This window comes from Podarcis filfolensis, assembly GCF_964270895.1.
Source record: "Podarcis filfolensis genome assembly, chromosome: 6".
Taxonomy (NCBI): Eukaryota; Metazoa; Chordata; class Lepidosauria; order Squamata; family Lacertidae; genus Podarcis; species Podarcis filfolensis.
This window is the reverse complement of record NC_139609.1, coordinates 3,742,077-3,766,347: the sequence shown is the minus strand read 5'-3', so window position 1 is coordinate 3,766,347 and position 24,271 is coordinate 3,742,077. Positions and strand designations below refer to the sequence as shown.

At 45.3% G+C, this 24,271-nt stretch overlaps 1 protein-coding gene across 2 annotated transcripts in view; it reads left to right on the top strand.

Moving 5' to 3' along the window:
* The window catches only part of TNR (tenascin R), a 368,751-nt gene that overhangs the window by 331,730 nt on the left and 12,750 nt on the right, over nucleotides 1–24,271 (top strand). For both annotated transcript variants that reach the window (XM_083621543.1, XM_083621542.1), the window contains 9 exons: nucleotides 2,043–2,306; nucleotides 3,541–3,807; nucleotides 7,332–7,451; nucleotides 10,106–10,249; nucleotides 11,732–11,851; nucleotides 13,462–13,605; nucleotides 14,288–14,418; nucleotides 16,045–16,177; nucleotides 22,202–22,353. In XM_083621543.1, coding sequence (XP_083477669.1) covers nucleotides 2,043–2,306; nucleotides 3,541–3,807; nucleotides 7,332–7,451; nucleotides 10,106–10,249; nucleotides 11,732–11,851; nucleotides 13,462–13,605; nucleotides 14,288–14,418; nucleotides 16,045–16,177; nucleotides 22,202–22,353 — 1,475 coding nt within the window. The remainder of the gene's footprint in view (nucleotides 1–2,042; nucleotides 2,307–3,540; nucleotides 3,808–7,331; nucleotides 7,452–10,105; nucleotides 10,250–11,731; nucleotides 11,852–13,461; nucleotides 13,606–14,287; nucleotides 14,419–16,044; nucleotides 16,178–22,201; nucleotides 22,354–24,271) is intronic.

The following is a 24,271-nucleotide window of genomic DNA, read 5'->3' as shown; positions in this document are numbered from 1 at the left end:
TTCCTTGTGTCTTGGAGTGAGCAGCCAAGGGACATAACCGGGGGGGGGGGGAGAGAATATGGTTCAAAAGATTATCCCAACATTGAGAGAGAGAGAGAGAGAGAGAGAGAGAGAGAGAGAGAGAGAGAGAGAGAGAGAGAGAGAGACTGTCAATTTTTATAGACACATAAGCAAGCTGGCATTTTGCACAAGGGGAAGTATTTACAGCCAGCATTTCAATGCAAATGCAAACAGCTTTTGCCTTTATGTGATATTTGTACAGCGATTACAACTGCAAATATCAAAGGCAGCCTTAGAATTTCTAGGGTATTGATTCATAGATCACATTGCTCCATCAACACTACCAAAATCCATTTCTTCATCATAATAACTTTCAGTGACCACTCTGATTGTGTGCTGGCACCGCTAAGGATTCTGGATCTGTATTTTTAGGGTGGTGCTGTGGTCTAAACCACAGAGCCTAGGGCTTGCCGATCAGAAGGTTGGAGGTCCAAATCCCCATGATGGGGTGAGCTCCCGTTTCTCGGTCCCAGCTCCTGCCCACCTAGCAGTTCAAAAGCATGTCAAGTGCAAGTAAATAAATAGGTACCACTCCAGCGGGAAGGTAAACAGTGTTTCCATGCACTGCTCTGGCTTCGCCAGAAGCAGCTTAGTCATGCTGGCCGCACGACCCGGAAGCTGTAAGCCGGCTCCCTCAGCCAGTAAAGCGAGATGAGCGCCGCAACCCCAGAGTTGTCCGCGACTGGATCTAATGGTCAGGGGTCCCTTTACCTTTACCTTTACTTTTGTGAGCCCAGCTCAGTTCTATACTGCAGTTCCACACCATGGTCAAGGGAGAAGAGAGATTGCTAAAGGAGACAATAGAGTCTAGTTCACCCCCCAGAGGAGCCTAATACTTGCACAGGGCTATGTGATGACCCACTGAGGCAGGACCCACTGGCTTCAAGGCCAATGAAGTTTTCATCTGATTACGTCATTGCACATAGAGAGCTTCAAACTAGCCAAGCCATGTCATCTCTATCAAATTCAACTGAAACTCAGTAGCAGCTGGCAAGGCAACCCCCCCACCCTTCGCCGCCATGATTAGATGCCTCTGACCTGTCCTAGGCCCAGGAAGAATTTTTGGGACACTGTTAAGAGACAATGAATTGTCAGTTATTAAATTCATTGTTATTCACTGCTAGGGGACAGAAGTGCTATTGGTGTGAAAATATTCTGAACCAACTTTGTTGCGGAGGAAGCCCTGTTGTATTTGTGAAATCCCTTGTCCTGTCTGCCCACAGACTGTCTCACCAGAGTGGTGCATGCTCTGGTTATCTCCCACTTGGACTACTGCAATGCGCTCTACGTGGGGCTACCTTTGAAGGTGGCCCAGAAACAACAACTAATGCAGAATGCGGCAGCTAGACTGGTGCCTGGGAGTGGCTGCCAGGACCATATAACACCGGTCCTAAAGGGTCTTCACTGACTCCCAGTACGTTTCCAAGCACAATTCAAAGTGTTGGTCCTGAACTTTCTAAACAGCCTCGGCGCATTATACCTGAAGGAGCATCTCCACTCCCATTGTTCAGCCCAGACACTGAGGTCCAGTGCTGAGGGCCTTCTGCTGGTTTCCTCACTGCAAGAAGCGAAGTTACAGGGAACCAGGCAGACGGCCTTCTCAGTAGTGGTGCCTGCCCTGTGGAACCTTCCCTTCAGATATCAAAGAGATAAAGAACTACATAACTTTCAGAAGACACCTGAATCAGCCCTGTATCGGGACGTTTTTAATATTTGATTTTTTCATTATGTTTTTATATGTGCTGTAAGTCACTCAGAGTGGCTGAGGAAACCCAGCCAGATGGGCAGGGTATAAATAATAAAATTATCATCATCATCGTTATTAAATCTGGGCCTCTGATTAAATTTCTTTTTAAAGAGAATTTCAAGAAGGCTCAGTGCTGCATTGTGTATTTTTACTGTGTGTGTAAAAATCTAAACTCAGACATGTGCATTCCAAGCTGTTAATAGGCTACTTTTTAAATCTCCTTCTCCTGCTGCAGAGCTCGACAGCCCTCACGACCTCATAGTGACAGCTTCCACAGAGTCATCCATCTCTGTGTCCTGGACCAAAGCCAAGGGTCCCATTGATCACTACCGGGTCATCTTCATCCCCGCTTCAGGAATGGCATCTGAGGTTACCGTTGCCAAAGACAAGTCTGAGCTTACACTATCAGACTTGGAACCAGGGACTGAATACACAATCTCTGTCATTGCTGAAAGAGGCCGTCAGCAGAGCCTGGAGAGCACAGTGGATGCCTTCACAGGTACTGAGAGTCACCTGAGGTTTTCTGAGGGTCTGTTACTACTGTCTGCTGGTTGACTACTGCTAGATACACCACTGAAGAGTCCTTTCTTTTACTAATTGCAGCCCCAGTTAGCTGCTTTGAAGGTTGGGGATGTGGTGCTCTGTCAGAGAGTGTCTAAGCCATGGTGTTGGTGGGGAGAGAGGTTCAGCATCTCTTCTTCTGCTAATAGCAGGAGGGGGTTTGAGGTGGGGAGGAAAGTGTTAAACTTCTCCCTGAGTGCCGGTTCCCTGATTTTCAAAATAACTGTCAGGCACCACTAATTAATAAAATAAAACAGATGTCTCGTGGCACATCTAGCTGGAGCCTAATGTGATGGGTATGTCATTTCCAAAATGCTAAGTGCAGAAGTAGCCCAGGTAACGGACATGCATGTTTGCAAGAGCCTTCGCACACCCTCTTTCTGTTGCCCCATTTTTCCTGTCCCCCCTTCCTCAGATTTAAACCCTACCTTGACCTCACCTTTTGGGGCAGTGGTCAAATGCAGAACATTTAAACTGCGTCCAGTGATTAATTCCTAAAGGGTGGAAGCCTAAAGCTCAGAAAATACATTTCTAAAATGGATAATCTTTACCCTCATTACAGAAGACTGGGACTGTGTATACACACTATTTTACTGAATCAATAGAGACTTGAGTACTTTTTTTCCTGCGTGGTCTAGATCCATTGCAATTTTTTGCCCATGAGAAGTGCTTCTGAGAGACTGGTTTCATTCTGAAAATAAAAGCTGATCACAGATGGATTCTGCAATACTCTGCAGTTTGCCCATTTAAAAACAGATGTACAGTAGGTGGTCCCAGCTATTGGGTGGGGGGTATCCACACCCGCCCAATGGCATTGTGGGTGGGCATATACCAAGACTGCAACCATTGCTTTCCTCTCCATTTACCTGGGGTATGTGCAGGGAGGGAAAGGCATGGATAACCTAATCAAGGGGAGAGTTTTCAAATGTGCATCATGTAGCCACACCCATTCTTGTGAATGGCAGGATATAGAATCAATCTAGTTTGGAAGCAGCATCTATTCCGGATTGACAAGCACTATGTTTTTCTGCTACAAATGGCTTAGTGTATATACAGCCTTACCCTTTAGTCCTTTTGTACATGCTCAGATGTACTCACCTTTTCATCATTTTGCATGTTTCCTGGCTAAACAAGACCCAGCCTGCCATTTTCTTCTGCATTCTTGTTTTCAGGGTTCCGGCCAATCACACAGCTTCACTTTTCTCATGTGACTTCCTCCAGTGTGAACATCACTTGGAGTGACCCCTCTCCTCCAGCAGATAGGCTGATACTGAACTACAGCCCCAAGGACAAAGAGGAAACCAAGCAAGTGATGCTAGACCCGACCAAGAGACATGCTGCCTTGTTTGGCCTGCAGCCGTCCACAGAGTATGTTGTGTCCTTGGTGGCTGTGCATGGCCTTGTTAGCTCTGAGCCCATCATGGGCTCCATCAAAACAGGTAACAGTAGCAGTGCTCTCTCCATTGCAGTTTAATATCTATGTCTTGTCCACTTCCGAGGAAGATCCTTTGTGCTTGAATGGGTTGCAAAATTAAAAACAGAAAACAGAGTGGAGCCAACCATCAAAGTCAGAGCTGAGTCTTAGAATTCACATTTAACTTAAGCCAAAATGACACACATCCCAACTATTGCTATGAATCAGTGACAGTTCCAGTTTTCTTCATCCTCTTCATAGTAAATCACTCTACCTACTGTATTTTTCCCCCATCTTGCCTTAGGCCAAGGTTTTGTGGATGTGTCTTTAAAAAAATGTTCAAATGAGTTGCTAGGGTTGCCATTCATAAGGTTTCAGCTTTCCTCCTCAACAATCTCTGAGCATCAGTGTGAATACAGCCCATCTTAATGTATACACATGAATCTTATGGTAATATGCCCACCATTTTGAATATCCCTGTCTGGAAAATGCAGCATGCATGGTCGGTCCCCACCCTGTTCTCCTCTGTTGGCCAAACTAGAAATAAAATGGGTAGGTCCTGGGTTTGGTGAGTTGCAACGGGGCGTGGGGTGAATAAAGGAAGCAGAGAAGAGATCCAGGGAAGCAGAGAACAGGGAAACAAAAAGGATGGAGAAGATGTTTTTCCTCAGAAAAGGCAAACCGGTGGAGGTTTGCCTCAGAAAAAGGTTGGTTACAGTGGGATGTACTAAGTTAATTAAATAATCCATGGTTCCTGTAAGCCCAAAGCACCAAACACACAGGAGGCCACCAGAGTGACCTCTACACAGGTCACTGTTTGGGGCCAGGGTCTTCCTTCTGTTCAGGAGATATTCCCGGAATAGTGACATATGCAGAAATGCAGTGGTGTGGGCTCGTCTGAGGGAAGTGATTCTTACTCCAGTGATTTCACAAGAGTCCTAGCGGGGCAGGAGGGAAGGAATTAATTTTAATTCAGAAAAATAGTGCGCCTCGGCTGTTTAGAAGTATAGGAAACATGGAGCTAGAGAGCAGGTAAGACCTGGGTCTAATACTCACTGCCAGCTCTGGCCTGGTTGTGGCCATGTCTGCTAACCTTGAAGAACTCAACTCGGAAGAGGATTACAGACCTCCAGTTCTGGCCCAGGCACATCAAACACTCCTACTGCTTTTGCCACAAGTGGTGTCTTGCATCAGTTTGGCCGCACAGGGGACGAAAAGGGTTCTTATCTTCACCTCTCCCTCTTCCAATGCAAGCAGATGATGCCTATGCCCACATAACTGTCAAACGCTACAGCAGATCCCAAATCTCCTTTCCCCCACCCTCCCCATGCCTGCTAATTTACCCTGGGCTGCTGTAACAGTAATCTTCACATTCATCCTCCTGTAGTCTCAGAGCTGGGTTTTGAGACCACAACTGATTCCAAAGGCAATACAAAGGAATTATACATGTATGCTCAGCTAACCTCAAAATCCCCCCAGCAGCCAAGAAACCAGATTTACTCACTGCATGTTCATTCTGAAATCCCCTTCGAAAAGCTGCACACATTGTTCCAGCTGAAGTGTATGTGGAAGAACCTGCATCTGGGTTGTCCCACTTCAGAGAACATGTGGGGTTCACACTACTGTATCCCCCTCACCCACAGCAACACCTGAGAGGTGTTGGCTCTTGAACGGTGCAGGAAGACGGATGTCTGTAGCCATCTTGTACTTGGTAGAGGTGAAGGCAGAAGAAGGCTGCTGTGGCTGTAACGCCAAAGAATCTTACTCTCCCACAACCAGAATATTAAGTGATGGGGTACTGAAGAAGATTTCATGAATTTGTTGTGGGCTCATTCACTGTTTTTCTGGGTCTTGATTATTTGTTCATTTATTTACACAATTGATATCCTGCACCAGCAATAAAATTGAAGAAGCAAAAAAGTACATTATTATTATTATTATTAACAACACAGACAGCAAATTAAAACAAACAAAAGCAGCAGCAACCTGTTTTTTTGTAAACCACTTAAGAGGTTTTATTACAATCAAAAGGTCTATAATTTTTATTAAATAAATTAAAGACAGTAAAATAAAACTAAGGTAAAGGTAAAGGGACCCCTGACTATTAGGTCCAGTCGTGGCCGACTCTGGGGTTGCGGTGCTCATCTGGCTTTATTGGCCGAGGGAGCCGGCATACAGCTTCCATGTCATGTGGCCAGCATGACTAAGCCGCTTCTGGCGAACCAGAGCAGCGTACGGAAACGACTCTGGGGTTGCGGTGCTCATCTGGCTTTATTGGCCGAGGGAGCCGGCATACAGCTTCCATGTCATGTGGCCAGCATGACTAAGCCGCTTCCAGCGAACCAGAGCAGCTCACAGAAACGCCGTTTACCTTCCCACCGGAGCGGTACCTATTTATCTACTTGCACTTTGACGTGCTTTCAAATGGCTAGGTTGGCAGGAGCAGGGACCGAGCAATGGGAGCTCACCCCGTCATGGGGATTTGAACTGCCAACCTTCTGATCAGCAAGTCCTAGGCTCTGTGGTTTAACCCACAGCGCCACTACTCTGCATTAAAATGCTTCTGTTTGCAGTTCCAAAAATCGTGAGAAAACACAAGTGTTTTCTGGCACCTAAATGATACTGATGATGTCTCCAGGCAGGCCTCCATGGGGAGGGCATTCAAAAGAGGATGCAAGTGGTGAACCACTGTCTCTCTCAGATGTCCCTTAGATCCATTGCTGAATATTTCTCCTAATCAGCATTCCCACGGGCATCAAGATCACCTCCTTAAATGAGGAATGAAATGTATAATCGTGTTAACTACCTTGCCAATTACTATGACAAATGAGCCATTGCTATAAGGCCTCTGCCAATACACACACAATTATGCTTTGGTGCACATGTTAAGGTCTTCTCCTTAGCAGTGACAGCTAAGGGATTAGCTTTTTTTTTAAAAAAAAGTGAGACTTTTAGAGAATAAGCTATCACTGTTGGAAAGTGACAGTGAGCAGTGGTGCTCTGTCTGCCTTTTTCCCCTCTCTTTTGAGACATTGGTACATCAAAAGGTGTCTCCTCCTCCACCATAAGCTTACCATCAAATATGGTCTTTTTATGGCTATATATTTCTGTGCTCAATCAAACACCTACAAAGATGACCTCTGGCCAAAACTATATATCATATAAAACATGGTTTTACTGACAAAAATGGCAGTCCCTTGTCAAACTGTCACTCCTTCACAACAGCTAGCGCAACTTTCCCAAGGCCCTGACATCATAAATGTTTTTTTAAAAAGTTACACCCTGTTTCAGAAGGTTGCGCAGGACAAGATACAGTAGAATAAATTAATTTTGCAAACAGCGAGAAAATAAAATTTTTCTGTCAAGTGTAGTGTTAGGTTGAATAGCAATTGTTAAGTGTGTGAATTAGACGATAAGTAATTGTGCTATTAAGAAGAGTCACCACAGTTATCAGCATGAGTTATCAACAGAAGTGATGCATTTCCGGTTGGGAATTGTGCAATGTGCAAATGTTTGCCAGCTTTTATTTCTTTACTTTGCTTCGTTAAGGCATTGATCCACCAAGGAACCTGACCATTGACAACGTGACTACAGATTCTGTGACGGTCCACTGGGCTCCTCCTATTGCATCTTTTGACCACTATAGGATAGCCTACAAATCTGCCCAAGGTAACACTCCCAGGGGTCTGTGGAAACAGCTGACCTCCGTGTTTTAGGGTCCCTGCTTTCTTACAAGGTCTTGTGTGTTCTGACCAAACCCTACCCTGGTTGGTTCATTTGCCTGCTCCCATCTTGTTTCATCTGCTCCCAGTTAGGAGGTCCCTGAGAAGGTGTGTGAGAGGAGGGTGTAACCTTTGGCAGACCCCCTCCCACAACTACAGAACTCTCCCATAAACCCATTGCTCTCTGGAAAGCTAAGCATGTGTGTGTTTCCTTTGAAGCTAGCTGTACAATCCTGTGTCCGTTTACTCAGAAGTAAGACCCTGTATGTTTGATAGGTCTGACCTCCAGGTAAGTGTGCATACGGTTGCAGCCTGAAAAACTTCTTCAGCTGGGTTCCACAAGATTAAAGAGTCCAGGCTTTCAGAATTCATCACTTCAAAGACAGAGATAGGTCATTAAAATAAAAGAAGGCTAAAGGTTTTGGTGAGGAACATTCATTTCCATTTGACAAGCACTCAAACAAGTGAATTCCAAACCAAAGGACTTTTGGTAATTACTTTGAAATACACATTTTCTAGAAATAATACACTGTGCATTTGATACTATTAGCCTGCGCTTTTTGGATCCAAAAGGTGCTTTGTGCATTGCATGGTGTAAACACATATCTGAGGATCTGTGTACAGTATGTGTTACTTCTACATGTGTGCTGACACCTACCGTATGTCTCCCTCAGCAAGGGGAGTGTTGTGGAAGCTCCTGTACAGTGGTACCTCGGGTTATATACGCTTCAGGTTACATACGCTTCATGTTACAGACTCCACTAACCCAGAAATAGTGCTTCAGGTTAAGAACTTTGCTTCAGGATGAGAACCGAAATCGTGCTCCAGCAGCGCAGCAGCAGCAGGAGGTCCCATTAGCTAAAGTGGTGCTTCAGGTTAAGAACATTTTCAGGTTAAGTACGGACCTCCAGAACGAATTAAGTTCTTAACCCGAGGTACCACTGTATTTTTCAAGGAAAGCTGTGCATTTGCAAAAGAGAATGAACTGAGTGGGGTGTGGGGCTCCTTCCGCAATTTAAATATTCTCATCCTCAAAAACCAGAGTAGACAGTTTTCTAGAGCAAGGGATTTATCATTGCTGTGCCACACACTCAAGTCACAAGTCTGTTTGAGGTGTTGAAGGAATGGAATGCAAAGCAGAAATAAAGGTGAGCTGTTTTTCCCACCCCCTTCATTAGGTTCCCCAAATATTTTAGAACAGGAAATGACAGGTTATAATATTTCAAAGACACCTAAGGGTCTGTGTATGTTAAACTCAGAAGCAGCACTTATTGATATGCAATTAGTTGCAAGTTTGTTAATGGGCGTAAGGTTATGCTTCCTCAATTTTGCAAAGAGAAAAGAACTCCATCTTTCGAAGAATGGGTACAGAAAATATGGGAAATTGCCCCAGTGAACAAATTAACTTATTGGAGACAAACTTTAAACAACCAACAAGAAGACATTATTATACAGAGATGGGCCATAAATTACAGAGTCCCTTTCAACTCTGTAATTTTATGGTTCTGTGATACTAATATAATGCCATGTGGTTATTTTTCACCCATATGACGCTGTTCTCAGCTTTGATAGATATATATATGTTTCTAGTGTGTATATATCTCACACATTAAATATTATTTATTATCTTTAACTTTCTTTACTATAAGATCCTTAAATTAATCACATAGAAATTTAGTACACTATTTGCACCTTTTTTAATGGCAAAGATGAGTGTCTGCAGTATTTGAACCTACATATGCAGAAAACCTGAAGTGATCTCTGAGCTATTAAAAAAAAAAAGCTAAACTGATTAGAACAATACAATATACCTAGAATTATTTATTTTGCTGTGAACTGATCCTTTCCCATCCCCCCCAAAATGCCCTTAGCTGATAGAAGAAGATACCATGGTTGAGCTAATCTCTTTGGTTATTCTCTCCTGCTTCCAGTTAAATACTGTGTAGTTTCTTATTGCTTGCAGTCTTGAGCCACACTCAGTTGCAGATGATTTAGCAACGCTGGTTTGGTGCATATCTTTCAACCTTTGGGTAGTGGCATCAGGATTCAGGGAGGGCACCCTGAATGTGGGAGTGGGAGGTGTGCAGTCTGAGAAGGTGGGAGTGCAGTCTGAGTGAGAGTGGGGGCCCTGTTGGGTCCTCTGCCAGTCCAGTTCACAGCTTTATTTCTCCAGAGCTGGCCCTGGCTAGGGCAGCTCTTCCAACCACACTTGGCACTGGACCAACTTTTGATCAAGATGTGCATCTTTCCTCCAGAGTCTAAGGGCTCCATGGAGTTCCATTTGGCCACCTCTCAGATAGCCATGTGGACAAACAAAAGAGAGAAGCAGCCGGAGCAGGCTTCCTCAACTTCGGCCCTCCAGATGTTTTTGGCCTACAACTCCCATGATCCCTAGCTAGCAGGACCAGTGGTCAGGGATGATGGGAATTGTAGTCTCAAAACATCTGGAGGGCCGAGGATGGGGAAGGATGTGCTCTTCTGGCGACTTCCGTGGCAATCAAGGCTGGAAGGTCTGTGGGCTGACACCTGGCTGTTGTTAGCCTATTTTTAGTGCACCTGGAATTGCTAGTGGTAATGGAGCCATTTTCTCCATCCAAACAGGACGAGTGGACAGCCTAGTTATTGCCAAAGGTGTTACTGAATACACGCTCAGCCACCTGCAGTCTGCCACGGAGTATGAGATCAGCTTGAAGAGTGTCCGAAGCAGAGAAGAAAGTGAGCCTCTCTCACACATCCTGTATACAGGTATGGAATGCCTCTTGGGGGTTACACAGAACGGTCCAGAGTTTACTTGTGAATGCAGGTGGCATCAGGATAAAGAAGCATCAATGGCTGGTGGCAAGAGCTTCCTTCAGGAATTTGGCACCTTTATTACATATCTTTAGGCAGCAAGCGAAAATGTTGCTCTGTGACCAGGCCTTTGGTCGATTAAACAACCTGTTTTCTATTTTTATGTTGTAAACTATCCTGTGATCTTTGGATATAGGGCATTATATAAATTTAATTAATAATAATGTTAGGTGGGGGTCAGGTAAAATGGTGGCTGCCAATGAACAAGTGGGAGTGCACAGTATTCACTTCTCATACTTTCACAAGTACTGCAGCATCACAGAAATGCTTGTTAAGCTCAAAACTGAATCTGCTGAGAGAACTGTAGTAATGGGGGCAACAGGTAGCATGGGCATAGCCAGGTGGGGCAGGGGGGCAGGTGCCCCCCCCCCCAGATCAATTTAAAAAATATAAATACTTAACTAACTGACCAATCACATCGGTTCTGCCCTCCCTAAGTCCTGCCCCCCCCCCCAACAAAAATCCTGGCTACACCCATGGCAGGTAGTATACTAAACAGAGTCCGATTTTTCTTAATGCCCTTGCCTTGCAAATGCCTTCTGCAATTTTGGGTTGCTGGTGTATCATAATATGCCATTCATCTCATGCTATTGGTTTTGTGAGGAGGAGGCAGTTGAAAACATCCCCCATTATATGCTTTGCTGTGTTATCTCTGAAATTGTACCTCTACAGAATCACTTCCATTCCAAGATACCAAAAGATCACGACTACTGTTAGATCAATAGAAAGGGGACTTCCTACGGAGGAATGAAAATAAGGAAGAGCCAGCCTAGACGCAATGGGGCAGACATTTTCCTATGTTTGCTTGCATGCCTCATTCACATATAAAGGGCAGAGGGAGTCCGTTTTTAACATTTGAATGGACTCGCCTCTTGCTTCTCCATAGCTCCAAGCACCTTTCTCTCCATCCCAGCTCACTCCCAGAACCAGAGCTGGGCCACAAGAAATGTCAGTGAAGCAAAGGAGGGATGGAGAGGCCAGATGGGGAAGATTCACCCCCTCTAACTCATTAACTACTTTTGGTGTCAAATTCAGACCCCACTCCCCACTTTGTGTGTGAATGGGACTGATCTATGAAAAATAAACTGGCTGTCCCATCACATCTCAGTTGGGCCTCAACTTCAGGCTGTAGAGCCATGGCACGGTTTTCCTTTGGGCGCTTGCTTTGCTTCACATGCAATGACTTGTGGTTTGGATACAGTACTTGCTGCTGAATCATGAGCATATGGCTGCTACGTAGTTCGTTCTAGTTGCCTTACGTTTTTGCTCCATGGTTTTTGGACTTTAAGCTGCTTCCAGGTCCTTGTCATGGCTGATGCCTGAAGCAAAGAAACAACTTCTGTGTTGACTCCCTTACCTTGCCTTTTTGTTATGCAGCCATGGATAATCCAGAGAGCTTGACTGCCACGAACATCACCCCAACAGAGGCCCTGCTGAAGTGGGACCCGCCCATGGCTGAAGTTGAGAATTATGTCATTGTCCTCACACATGACACAGGTATGTCTGTGTCTGGTATGCAGGACTGTGTGGGGCATGGAGGGAGCACCCTGCGACAGGGAGGGAGAATTCGAAAGAGGCAGGTAGAGGAGGTTGGTGTGCAGAAGCAGGAGACGGGTATGTGTGTCTCAAATGGAGGGTCCTGGCAGCCAATTTACTCTCTAGGGCATGGTGCTGGTGCTAGAGGATGCGACCGTAGTTCAGCCGATAACACAGGGGCCCATGGGATTTCATCTGGGCCTTGAAAGTCTGAGACTCTGGCCTGGCTCTTCAGTCTTGAGTATTGTCTGAGTGAAGGCAGCAGCGGAGCAAGTTGATTGGGCGCCTGGGGTGGTGCCCACGGGGGCAGGGCCAGCCACCCACGGGGGCACCATGGGGCCTCCTGAATCTGCCTGCCTCCTCCCACTCAGCCGCCCTACAGCTGGGGGGGGGAGGCAATGGGAGGACCATTTGGGCAGCGCGGAGCCTGCAGGCGCCCAAGCCACCACATCACTCCCAGGAGACACACATGGCTCGGGTGCGCTGCAGGTCCCGCGGTGAGTGCCGCCCAGCATTTTTTCACGCCCCTCAGTGGTGACACCCAGGGCAGACTGCCCCCACCGCCCCCCTTGCTACGCCCCTGAGTGAAGGTCAGCTGCACTTAGAGTGTCCCTGCCTGGTCCATCCACCTGGCCCATTATTTGCTTCCAGAACACCAGCCTTGACTGTCAAGGTGGTGAGAGAAATCTTTGGAATGAAGAACTTTGCAAGTCATCACCACCCCTTCTCACAGTTCCTGGCACAAAATGCAGTGGTCCAGGAAGACCAGAGTAGGGATCACAAGACTTTTGGGACCAGCAGGAACTTTTGGGATTTTGAGAAAACATTGTTGGTTTCAGTCACAAAATGGCTGCTGTGGGATATGTAGCACAAGACAATATGGCTGCCAATTCCAAAAGAGATGTTTAACCTTGGAATCCGATGCATGTTCAGTGTAGAAGAGGGTGAGCCAGTGCAAATGGGAACTAATCAAGAAAAGCAATCTCTTGTGGATCATGCATTTTTGAGGGGATATTTACTGAAAACTTTCACAAGCAGTATAGAAGGTATTGACAGGTACACTTAGATGCCAAGTTGGCACCTTCTAGACCAAAGTGTCCAGAGTTTTTGCTGTCCTTCTGCAACATTCTCTACTTCCACTGTAACATTCCTCCTGTAGTAGGATGGATTCATACAATCAATTTCCCCCCATCATGAAGTGATGTTTCCTTTCACCTTAGCATAGCTCCCAGTCCTGACAATTGTTCCCCACATTAATCTCAGTCTTATGAGTGGTCCATTCACAAGTTCCAGCAAGTATCCAATAGTTCTGATTGTTAAGACTTGACATATTTGCATAGGCTATGACCTGCCTGGAGGCTGAACCACTGGCAAGTTTGGATTCTCCAGCAGGGCCAACTGCCAACTTATTGTCACTATCTGGACACCAATTTTGTAAGTCCACTCTCAGGCTCCTCCTTGTCCCCATGGCTATCTAACCATAAAGCCTATTTTATTCAAGTTGGATCTCACACTAGAAGGCTGTCATTTCAAAAGCCTCATGTTCTGTACAATCCATCCCCTGATTTCAGTTGCCGGAGAAACCATTTTAGTGGACGGGACCAACCAGGAGTACCAACTCATCAGTTTGCTGCCCAGTACCAGCTACGGCGTCACCATGTATGCCACCAATGGGCCCGTCACCAGCAGAACCATCTTCACCAACTTTACAACTCGTAAGTAATAATAATAATAATAATAATAATAATAATAATAATAATAATAATTTATTATTTATACCCCGCCCATCTGGCTGAGTCTCCCCAGCCACTCTGGGCAGCTCCCAATCAAATGTTAAAAACAGTACAGCATTAAATATTAAAAACTTCCCTAAACAGGGCTGCCTTCAGATGTCTTTTAAAGATAGGATAAGTGCTTATTTCTTTCACATCTGAAGGGAGGGCGTTCCACAGGGCAGGCGCCACTACCGAGAAGGCCCTCTGTCTGGTTCCCTGTAACCTCACTTCTCACAATGAGGGAACCGCCAGAAGGCCCTCAGCGCTGGATCTCAGTGGGCTGAACGATGGGGGTGGAGACGCTCCTTCAGGTATACTGAGCCGAGGCCATTTAGGGCTTTAAAGGTCAGCACCAACACTTTGAATTGTGCTCGGAAACGTACTGGGAGCCAATGCAGATCTCTCAGGACCAGTGTTATGTGGTCCCGGCGGCCATAGCCTATTAATTCTCACTGCCAGGAAATAGCATTCATAACAATTGACAACTTGTTTTCCTGTGGGATATAGGAAACAAACTTCCAGATGAAGGATTTTTATATCCTTGAGTATTCAAACTGTAGCTTGCATATCACAATAACCCTGCAATAAAATTATTGCCCTACTCTCATTCATTTGCCAACAGTTTTGGATCCTCCCTCAAATTTGACTGCGAGTGAAGTGACTCGGCGAAGTGCACTGCTTTCGTGGCTGCCTCCTATGGCTGAGATTGAGAACTACATCATGACTTACCGGTCACCTGATGGGAGCCGAAAGGTGGGTCCTTTCTTCCAATACGTCTCTCATGCCAGGGTGGAGCCAGATGAACTCCAGGTGTGCGGGGGGGGGGAGTTGTTTTTGCCTGAAGGTTGTGATTTCATTCCCCTCCACCACCACACTACTCCCCCCCCCCCAAAAAAAAAACCTCAATCCATTTTTTGTTCTGTTTTTTTTGCAGTTTTCATAGTCACTTTCCCTCCCTTTTGTCAGTGCTTTGGAAGCCATTTTTTCTCTGTTTCAGGTCCTTTGTTTGATGTTACAGTAGCTCTGCTGTGTTACCATTTCAGCACAGTATTTGCATAGCATGGAATAAATACTAATGGGATAACATTAAACTAATGGAAAGAAATAGCATACAAGTAAAACTGGCCAGCAGTCTTCCCTAGCACGAGCCACCATTTTCTCACACAGTTACTCAAAGCATCTCCCACCCCTGTTTGAGCCATTGCATAATAATCAGGCAATACGTGTTTTGCCAGCAGCAGCACCTGATCTCTGCCTGCATGTAACAAGTGGGTTCTTGGAGGGGAGGGGGGTACCCTTGTCCTTGCCTGCCATTTCTAATGCCATGATTTGTGGCCTTCACTCACACAAGGAGGACACAAAACAAGCAATTGAGAAAGTCATGAAACTTCATGGGATACCATTTCTGCAGCTAAACGGCAAGGTGTGGAGGGGAATAGAGTCATTCTCTTATCCAAAATTGCATCAGCTATGGCACATTTAATGTCACCGTTGTAAGCGCTGCATTTGAAAAGACTTTGTGTGCACTATCTGGGTGACATATTGCATTTTGCCATAAATAAACGAAATAAAGCAAACACGCGAGACAAGGTGGAAGATGGACTGTGTGCTACAAATGGGGAACAAGAGTAGTTTTACTACACAAAACTCATCATGTGGAAAATCCATTGAGGCCCCGCAACCCCATATCACTCCTGCAGGCCTCTCCTGTGTCCGAGAACATCTTGTGGGAATGATTTGTGTGATTTGTTCAGACATAACTGAAGTTATGAAATTAACATCCCCCATTAGCTGGGGGGCAGAAACCAACATTGCAAGGGAAACATGAGGCTCCCACTCCTGTGTGTCTCTTGCGACATAAATCTGGGGACCAGGGCACTTGCCCAGGAGAATGGCAGGATGGGAAGGGGGTGTTTAACCCTTGGTCTTCCTGCTAGACATTCACAAGGGAAGTGCCTAAGCAGTATTCCAATTCTCACAGTTTACTTCCAGCCTCTTTCCAGATGTGAAGGACTGCTTTCACACAACCTGACACCCCTCAGGTTTTAAGTTCAAGACCAGAATCCTGATCCTCTAAATGCCTCTAGGTTCCACTTCTGTATTACGTACCTGAGCAGGGCAGGCCCACCCATGAGGCAAGGTGAGGTGACCACCTAAGGCAGCAGGGTCCACAGATCCTGATGTAGATCTTTCTTTCCACCCTCTCCCCTTGTTCCTGATATTGTTCTTTCCTCACCCCTTCTTCTCTGGCAGAGAGGCGGGCACCATTTTGGGTTCTGCCTCAGGTGCCAAAATGTCTTGGGCTAGCCATGTACGTAAGCCCCACAAATCTCTCCTTCTCATCTCTGATTTTCCATCTCTTTTCGTGACTGAGCACAGGAATTGATTGTGGATGCAGAAGACACCTGGATCCGCCTGGAAGGGCTTTCGGAAAACACAGAATACACAGTGCGCCTGCAAGCAGCCCAGGATGCTGTGAGGAGTGGATTCACCTCTACCATCTTCACTACAGGTGAGAGAGTTACACAGGGCTTTCTTTCTAGAAGAAAATGTGCTGGAACTCACCACAGGAGTTCCATTCCAGGCCCCTACATGCAAACGTGAAATCGTGTATAATGGGGAACACCCTGGAGAGTCCTAGTGGTTTATGAGGAGATCCCACCCTAGAGCCCAAAGAAGATCCCATCAGGCTCCAGGGAGCGTATCCTTGCCAGCCAGAGGCTTGTTGAGGTTGCTCAGCTGAGTCACAATCACTTTTAACTGAGGTCCCATCAGAACATTGGCTTTTTAGAAAGAAAACATGTAATCTTTTTTCCTTGAGATTTAAAGACACATTTCCTTGGCCCATGCCAAAGTTGATATTGCTTAACAGATAAACTTAGTACCTCCAGACTACCCCCCTCCATACATACACAGGCTGGTTTCTACGGCTGACTTAAATTTCATAGCTGAAATGCATTACCCTCCCTCTTCCCCACACAAAAGAGGCAAAAGCAAAAATGAGTATGGAGTGGAGTACAAAGTTAAGGCTTCAAACCAGAGGTACATGGTAAATTGTCTTGTTGTTGTTGTTTAGTCGTTTAGTCTTGTCCGCCTCTTTGTCACCCCATGGACCAGAGCAGGCCAGGCACTCCTGTCTTCCACTGCCTCCTGCAGTTTGGTCAAACTCATGCTGGTAGCTTCAAGAACACTGTCCAACCATCTCGTCCTCTGTCGTCCCCTTCTCCTTGTGTCCTCCATCTTTCCCCGACATCAGGGTCTTTTCCAGGGAGTCTTCTCTTCTCATGAGGTGGCCAAAGTATTGGAGTCTCAGCTTCAGGATCTGTCCTTCCAGTGAGCACTCAGGGCTGATTTCCTTAAGAATGGATAGGTTTGATCTTCTTGCAGTCCATGGGACTCTCAAGAGTCTCCTCCAGCACCATAATTCAAAAGCATCAATTCTTCGGCGATCAGCCTTCTTTATGGTCCAGCTTTCACTTCCATACATCACTACTGGGAAAACCATAGCTTTAACTATACGGACCTTTGTTGGCAAGGTGATGTCTCTGCTTTTTAAGATGCTGTCTAGGTTTGTCATTGCTTTTCTCCCAAGAAGCAGGCGTCTTTTAATTTTGTGACTGCTGTCACCATCTGCAGTGATCATGGAGCCCAAAAAAGTAAAATCTCTCACTGCCTCCATTTCTTCCCCTTCTATTTGCCAGGAGGTGATGGGACCAATGGCCATGATCTTTGTTTTTTTGATGTTGAGCTTCAAACCATATTTTGTGCTCTCTCTTTCACCCTCATTAAAAGGTTCTTCAATTCCTCCTCACTTCCTGCCATCAAGGTTGTGTCATCTGCATATCTGAGGTTGTTGATATTTCTTCCGGCGATCTTAATTCCGGCTAGGGATTCATCCAGCCCAGCCTTATACTGAGTCAAACCATGGCTCTATCTAGCTCCTTACTGTCTACACTGACTGGCAGCAGCTCTCTGGTTTCAGGCAGGAGTCTCTCCCAGCCCCACCTGGAGATGTTGGGGATGGAACCAGGGACCTTCTGCATGCAAGGTGGACCTACAGCCCTTCTCTTCAACCGTCCCAAAGGTTTTTCCACAGAACAGTTGTTTGGCTCCAAGTTTAAATCTGATGGGGTGCATGACAAGATCGCAGGAGGGAGACTTCCTTTTTTATCATTTCATTTATTTTTATTTAGGACATCTGTTAGCCACGTACCTGCCATGGCTCACAGTTTGCAAACAAAGCATAAAAGTGCAAGAATACAAATGCATTTTTGAAAGCATACAAAAAGAAACAAGTCATGGGAGGCAGAAAAACCATCATGAAGGCACAAATGTAAAGGGCAAGGCCTAGGCAAATAAAAAAAGTGTTCACTGGGCACTGAAAAGAGGATAGAGACAGTGCCAGGTGGATCTCTCTGTGAACCTCTCTGAGTGAGATGTTACCAATGAGTGCAGGTATGGCCAGGCTAGCTCTGTCTATGAGGGATCACAGCTCTTGCACTAGCTGGAGCTGCAGAGGCTACTCCTGCCTCTACAGATAGGGCTAGATCTAACAGCACTTCAAACTGTAGACATGATCTTTCAAAGAAAGTTCAACCCTACCCAGAATAGACTGAATACCACCACCAAACAGATCACTCACCCAAAGTGCCTAAATATGGACCAAGCTTCTGTTAACTGGCCTCCATCCAGTCCATGACCAGTTGCAGACAGCAGTTTAGCACCTCCACAGCTTCACCTGAATTTGATGAAAAGGGTAGAAGTGGGAGTCTTCTGTGTACTGGTGACACATTACTCCCAATTTCCAGAAAACCTCTACAAGAAGCTTCTAAGTGAGGTTAAATAGCACAAGGGGCAAAATAAAACCTTGTGGCAAACCATAGAACAGCTGCCAGGGGACAGTGGCAATCTCCCAACACCACTTCTGGAGCCCATGATCAATATAGAAGCAGAAACATCATTTTTCTGGGCCCCCAGCTCCCACCACAGATAGTTAGTACAGGGAGGAACTGTGGTCGGTGGTATCCAGAGCTGCTCAAAGGTCCAGAAGGATCACACTCCTCCTGTGTTTCCTCCAGTGTAAGTCTCTGTTTCTACCCAAAACTGGATTGAAATTGAACTAGACTAGGCAAATTCAAGAGTATCTGGAATTGCCCAGCCGCCACTTGAGTACATTGCCCCAAAGGATCCTCTGAGTCCCCCATGAATTTCTTCTGGAATTACTATTCACTGGTCTCTTTAAATGCCCCTGGGACCAGCAGGAAGCCATTGATTAACTACAGGATTGAACTAGGCAGTCTACTGCAGCTACTGTTACAAGGCAAGGTAGACATTAAGGTGTTAGGTCAAAGTCCTCCAAGCATCCTGCACACAGCTCCAGGCCTAAATAACTGAAGTTCAATACATAACAGTGTTTTCCTGGGTCAGTGAAAATGAACAACTCTATCTACAGGTTTGACTGCCTAACATCTGTTTCTTTATAATATAGCAAATATTTTTTAAAAAATCAGATTCCTCAGCCTGAATTTAGATTAATGCTGCAAATAGGTGCATTTGGAAGAAGCAGGTGTCTACAGAAATAATAATATCTCACTGGAGAATGCTCTTGTGTAGACTCATGAAGATTGTGAAACAGCACAAGAAGGCACCCAGAGTGGAACGGCTTGTTTAGAAAGGGGATGCACAAAAGTGGTTGGATGTTGAATCCAATTACATCTGTACCTACCGGTAAATTGTTCAAAAGAAGCAGGAAGGAGCTGTCCACCCATATAGTTCTGAAATCACTCACTTGGTGTTTATATCTAGTAGTCTAAAAGGGCTGCCTTTGAACTTTCTGCGGATATATTCTTCATTGATGTGCATGAAAAGGTTTTTGAAAAGGCTGCCGGTTAACAGCAACAGCTATCAACAGCCAAAAACCCTGCTTGCCTCATACAGCTATAGATCGGTGGCTGTTGCATTATTCTCCCTTCCACTTCAGTTAGTGTAAAGGATTAGGGTGACTTATGTTGCTAGGGATGAAAGCCAGTACAGAGCTTTTAGATTGATCTTGCTGACAGATGAAAAGCATATCAGACCTCATGGCGTAATTCAGTGTAGTGTCGCTGGTTTTTACATGGTTGGTATATTTTGATATATGCTGAGGTGACCAACTTCTGTACTCTCCAAACAGTGTATTTTCATTACAAAGTCAGCATAACGTAGCAGTAAGGGCTTCAGGGTTATGAGACACATGACAGGAAGCTGGTGTAATATAGTGGCTAAGTGACTGGGCTACAGGTCAGGAAAACCAGCTTGGTTTGAATTTTATCTCTGTCGTGATGACTTTACCAGGTAGCCTTGAACAATCTCTTGCGCCACCGCCATTTGCCTCCCAAGTTAAATCTGCAAATCTGCAGAACATAGCGAATCCAGAGACAAATAATAAGGGGGGTGCAAATTTCCACATGAATACAGCGCAGGAGAAAGGTCTGGTGAAGGAACACCTCCCTGAAGATCACAACCCCAGTTTAGTTTCCAACCCCATCTTCAGCAGCTGATCTTTCTAAAGCAAAAGATGCAGGGAACCTCAAGTGCAGGATTCAAACATGCCCTTAGCATAATGTGCAGTTTGACCCTAGAAAACTAAGAATCGCAGCACCAGGCTCCTTCGATTCTCATAAGGCTTTCCAGGAGAACAATAAAGTGTGATTAACAAAAGAGAAAACCCCCAGTTGTACACTGAAAGACTTGAACCTGCTCAGGTTGACTAGAGACATAACCAGGTGCTTTCATTCCCCCCAGCCATGCTAATAGCTGTCCGTTGTGGCTCACATGTACATGAGATTCTAGGAGAATTGCGAGATAAGTGGCACAAAGGAAACTTTATTATTAATGTCGCCCAGGTCTTCCAAGGTCTGTTTAGAGTTCAAAAGGTATGAATATGAATTGAAACAAGTAATCACTATGGAGCACCAGGGGATTCACAGGAGGCTTGGATGTTATGAAATTGAAACAAGTCCCCTGACAGAGCAACAGTTAAGGAGGAGGAAATAGTTAAAGGAGGGCGGGAAGGGGGGAGATTCTGTGAGCAAGGCTCCTTCCAGAGGGGTAACCACAGTTAGCCTTTTGTTGGCTGAGAGGGGAGTGGGTTGTTCTGGGGGTGGGGGGAGAGAATTCTGTGATATAAGACTAAGGGCTTATCCAGACTTCCTCTTGTCCTACTGCTCCTCCCCCCTGGGGAAAAACGCTCTTTAGTGCTCAGAGAAGATGGCAGTTTGGGTTTTCTCCAGATTGGCATTTGCTCCAATTTTGCACTAAAGAGTAGCAGGGCAAGGGGAAGTGTGGACCAAGTGGGGAGACCAGGGTTTGAATCCCCACTCACACATAAAGCTCACTGGGTGACCTTGGACCAGTCACCATCACTTCGCCTAACCTACCTCACAGGGTTGTCGTCAGGATGAAATGGGGAGGGAGAGAACCACATATACCACCTTGAGCTCCTTAGAAGACAAAGGTGGTATATAAATGTAGTAAGTAAATAAATATTTTTTTAAGCGCTCGGACTGCATTCCACACTTTTACTTATAAAACAACATCACTGGCGCCAAGAAAAATCAAATCTCCATGGTATAGTTATAGAAATTAATCAAATTTTGTTTCCCCGCCCCATTTCTCTTTTGGTAATTTTATATATATATCCTCAACTTCTACTAGCCATGGGATGGACAACAAGCTTGCAGAGCACTGAACCCCTGCTCTGGGGCCAATGGAAATCCTACTTTCATTGACTTCTGTCTGTAGGTGACCCAGATTTTCCTGTAGGTGGTCTTGTCAAGGCCCTGGAGTCTCCTTGAAATAAGCTGACCCTCTGCTTAGGGAGGCCTATTTCCTCATGGGGGTCGCCCAGCCTTCCTTTTGTGCCACACTCTTCAGGCACAGGTCCATGTTTTAAAATTCCACGTCCCAAGTGCTTTCTCCAGGAAAAACTGTGTTTTACCGCTGAATTGGATCAAACAGCAATCCGCAGAAAACCTGATTGTCGTTTGCTCTGATTCAGCAGTAAAACATGGTTTTTCCAGTGGAAAGTACTGGGACAAAAACAAACCTGCTTGGACACAGAGCTTAAGGTCTGGATGCAAGCAGAGGTGTGATATCACTGCCTAGAAATTTCTCACAAAAGGAAGTCTGGTTGAACCGATGCTTCAAGTATAGAAGGTCCAAAGTTAAAAAGTTCTCAGGAAGACTCATCCCTGATAACTGTTGCCAGCTGGATTCCTGGACAAGATTAAACCAATACCCTCAACTTCCTCCAGTCTTCCATCTTTTCTTTGTGCAATATCAGACACTCGAAGTGTCCCTTAGTGCCCCTGTTATCAGCAAAACTGATTTAAATTTAAAAATGGGCATAGTTTATTCTCCATACAGCAAGAGCACTCACAGGATCTGACCTCCCTGTCATGGTCTTGGCTTATCACGAACAAAAGTGTTTGCCAATGTGATATGCAAGCAGAGGTGTGATATCACTGCTGACGTGTTCACTGCACTAATTTTACAGGAGGTCGTGTGTTTATGAATCCTCAAGATTGTGCCCAACATTTGATGAATGGCGACATGATGAACGGTGTTTACACCATCTCTCTTAATGGGGATCTTGGCCAGAGAGTGCAAGTGTACTGTGATATGACCACGGATGGAGGCGGATGGATTGTAAGTGAGCAAACAAACTTGTTATGCAAGTCCTCTTCTTCTTCTTCAATCAAAAAGTCATATTTATGAGGGTTTAATGGCTTCACACAGTTATGTGATTCATGAGTCCAATATTTGAGTCGGGTATGTGTGGAATGCCTTATTAACATTTTGTTAAACTGAGTGGCTGAAGTTATAATTCTTCATGGTTGAGTACTTTCCTTAGTTTCTAGAAATTAAGTCTCTCCATGGGCAGGGAAAAGCTCACGATCCAGCACATGAGCACTAAGGCAAGATGCAGCACAATGTCTGCCACTTCACACACGGCAACCACTGAGTTATATTTTGAACTTTTGACAACGTGTCGTAGGATAATGTTTTTCCTCCTCTTTTTATCTCTTCGCTTTTAAGCTGGCCTAGGACAGTCTAAGGCAGCTGACAGCTTTCTCTTTCTTTTTTAAAAGAGCCTTAAACCAAGAAAGTAAGTTGGAATTTTATTGTAGCAAAATCCAGAGTTAGAAGGGCAGGCTCTAAGGGACAACTGGTGCCAAGCCTTACCAACCCAGTGGTAGTAGACATGAAAACGTCACTGTGCCTGGGAAGTGTGATAACCTTCGCTCCCTGAACCAGCACGTAGCCAAAGCAGGCAGTGTCCCTTCAGTGTTCATTTCTGCCCTTGAAATCTGCCTACATATGGTGAACATTGTCATCCCCATTCTTGCAAGAGCCAGACTACCAGGATGCTAAGGATCTTTTCAGTAGGGTGCTTCAGCCAATCCGGGCTTCCTTGTGACTAGTAAGTACATATGATGCAATATATATATGATGCATATATTTGCAAAAACAAGTTTATCCTCACTCATTGTTCACACTTAGTTCGAAAGCACGTCAAAGTGCAAGTAGATAAATAGGTAGCGCTCTGACGGGAAGGTAAACAGCGTTTCCATGCGCTGCTCTGGTTCACCAGAAGCGGCTTAGTCATGCTGGCCACATGACCCGGAAGCTGTACGCCGGCTCCCTCAGCCAGTAAAGCAAGATGAGCGCAGCAACCCCAGAGTCGGTCACGACTGGACCTAACGGTCAGGGGTCCCTTTACCTTTATAGTATTTTAGATAAATGTAATATGTAAAGCAGTTCTAACAGTGTAAATTTGGCCACTACATCCCATATCTGAAGAGAGCACAGGGAATGGGCAGCCTGGAGGCACAGTCCCACAATGATAAATGACAACTGAGCCGGAGGAGCCTCAACTTTGCTGGGTTCTAAGGTCTACCCTGTAGCTTGCTTGACAAGATGGCGTCCATTTTAGTTGTTGTGGAGGATACAATGCACACACTGTTATTTAAATTTATGTGAAGAGGCCTCTCTCTCTCTCTCTCTCTCTCACACACACACACACACAATTTTTCTTTTTTGAGAAAAAGGAGGGAAGGAGTTAGACTGGATAAATGAGGCCTAAATGTTTTCTCTCTCTGCTGCTTCTCTGCTCCAAATCCACACTGCTTTTCTCCCCATAGAGTTCCACGTGTATCTTTGTGAGGATAAAACACAATAATCTGTGGAGGTGGCAGCCTGGAGTCCAGCAACAGCCAGGGAAAGGGTTAATTTGCACCCAGTATGACATTTAAATTGCCCCTCCCAAAGCAGCTTTTTCTCTTTGAAAAACCAAGAGGCCAGGGGTGGGGAACAGTGTTGCATGCCTTTAATTGTGTAGTTAGGCTTTGAAAGAGAAGAGAAGAGAAGAGAAGAGAAGAGAAGAGAAGAGAAGAGAAGAGAAGAGAAGAAAAGAAAAGAAAAGAAAAGAAAAGAAAAGAGAAGAAAAAGGCACTAGTCAATAACTAGAACCATCTCACCAGGCTACTCTATTTTCCATGCCTTAGGGACTAAGTTAATAATAGTTACACTCTGAGAGATTCCTGGTGATTTATTTGACACATGC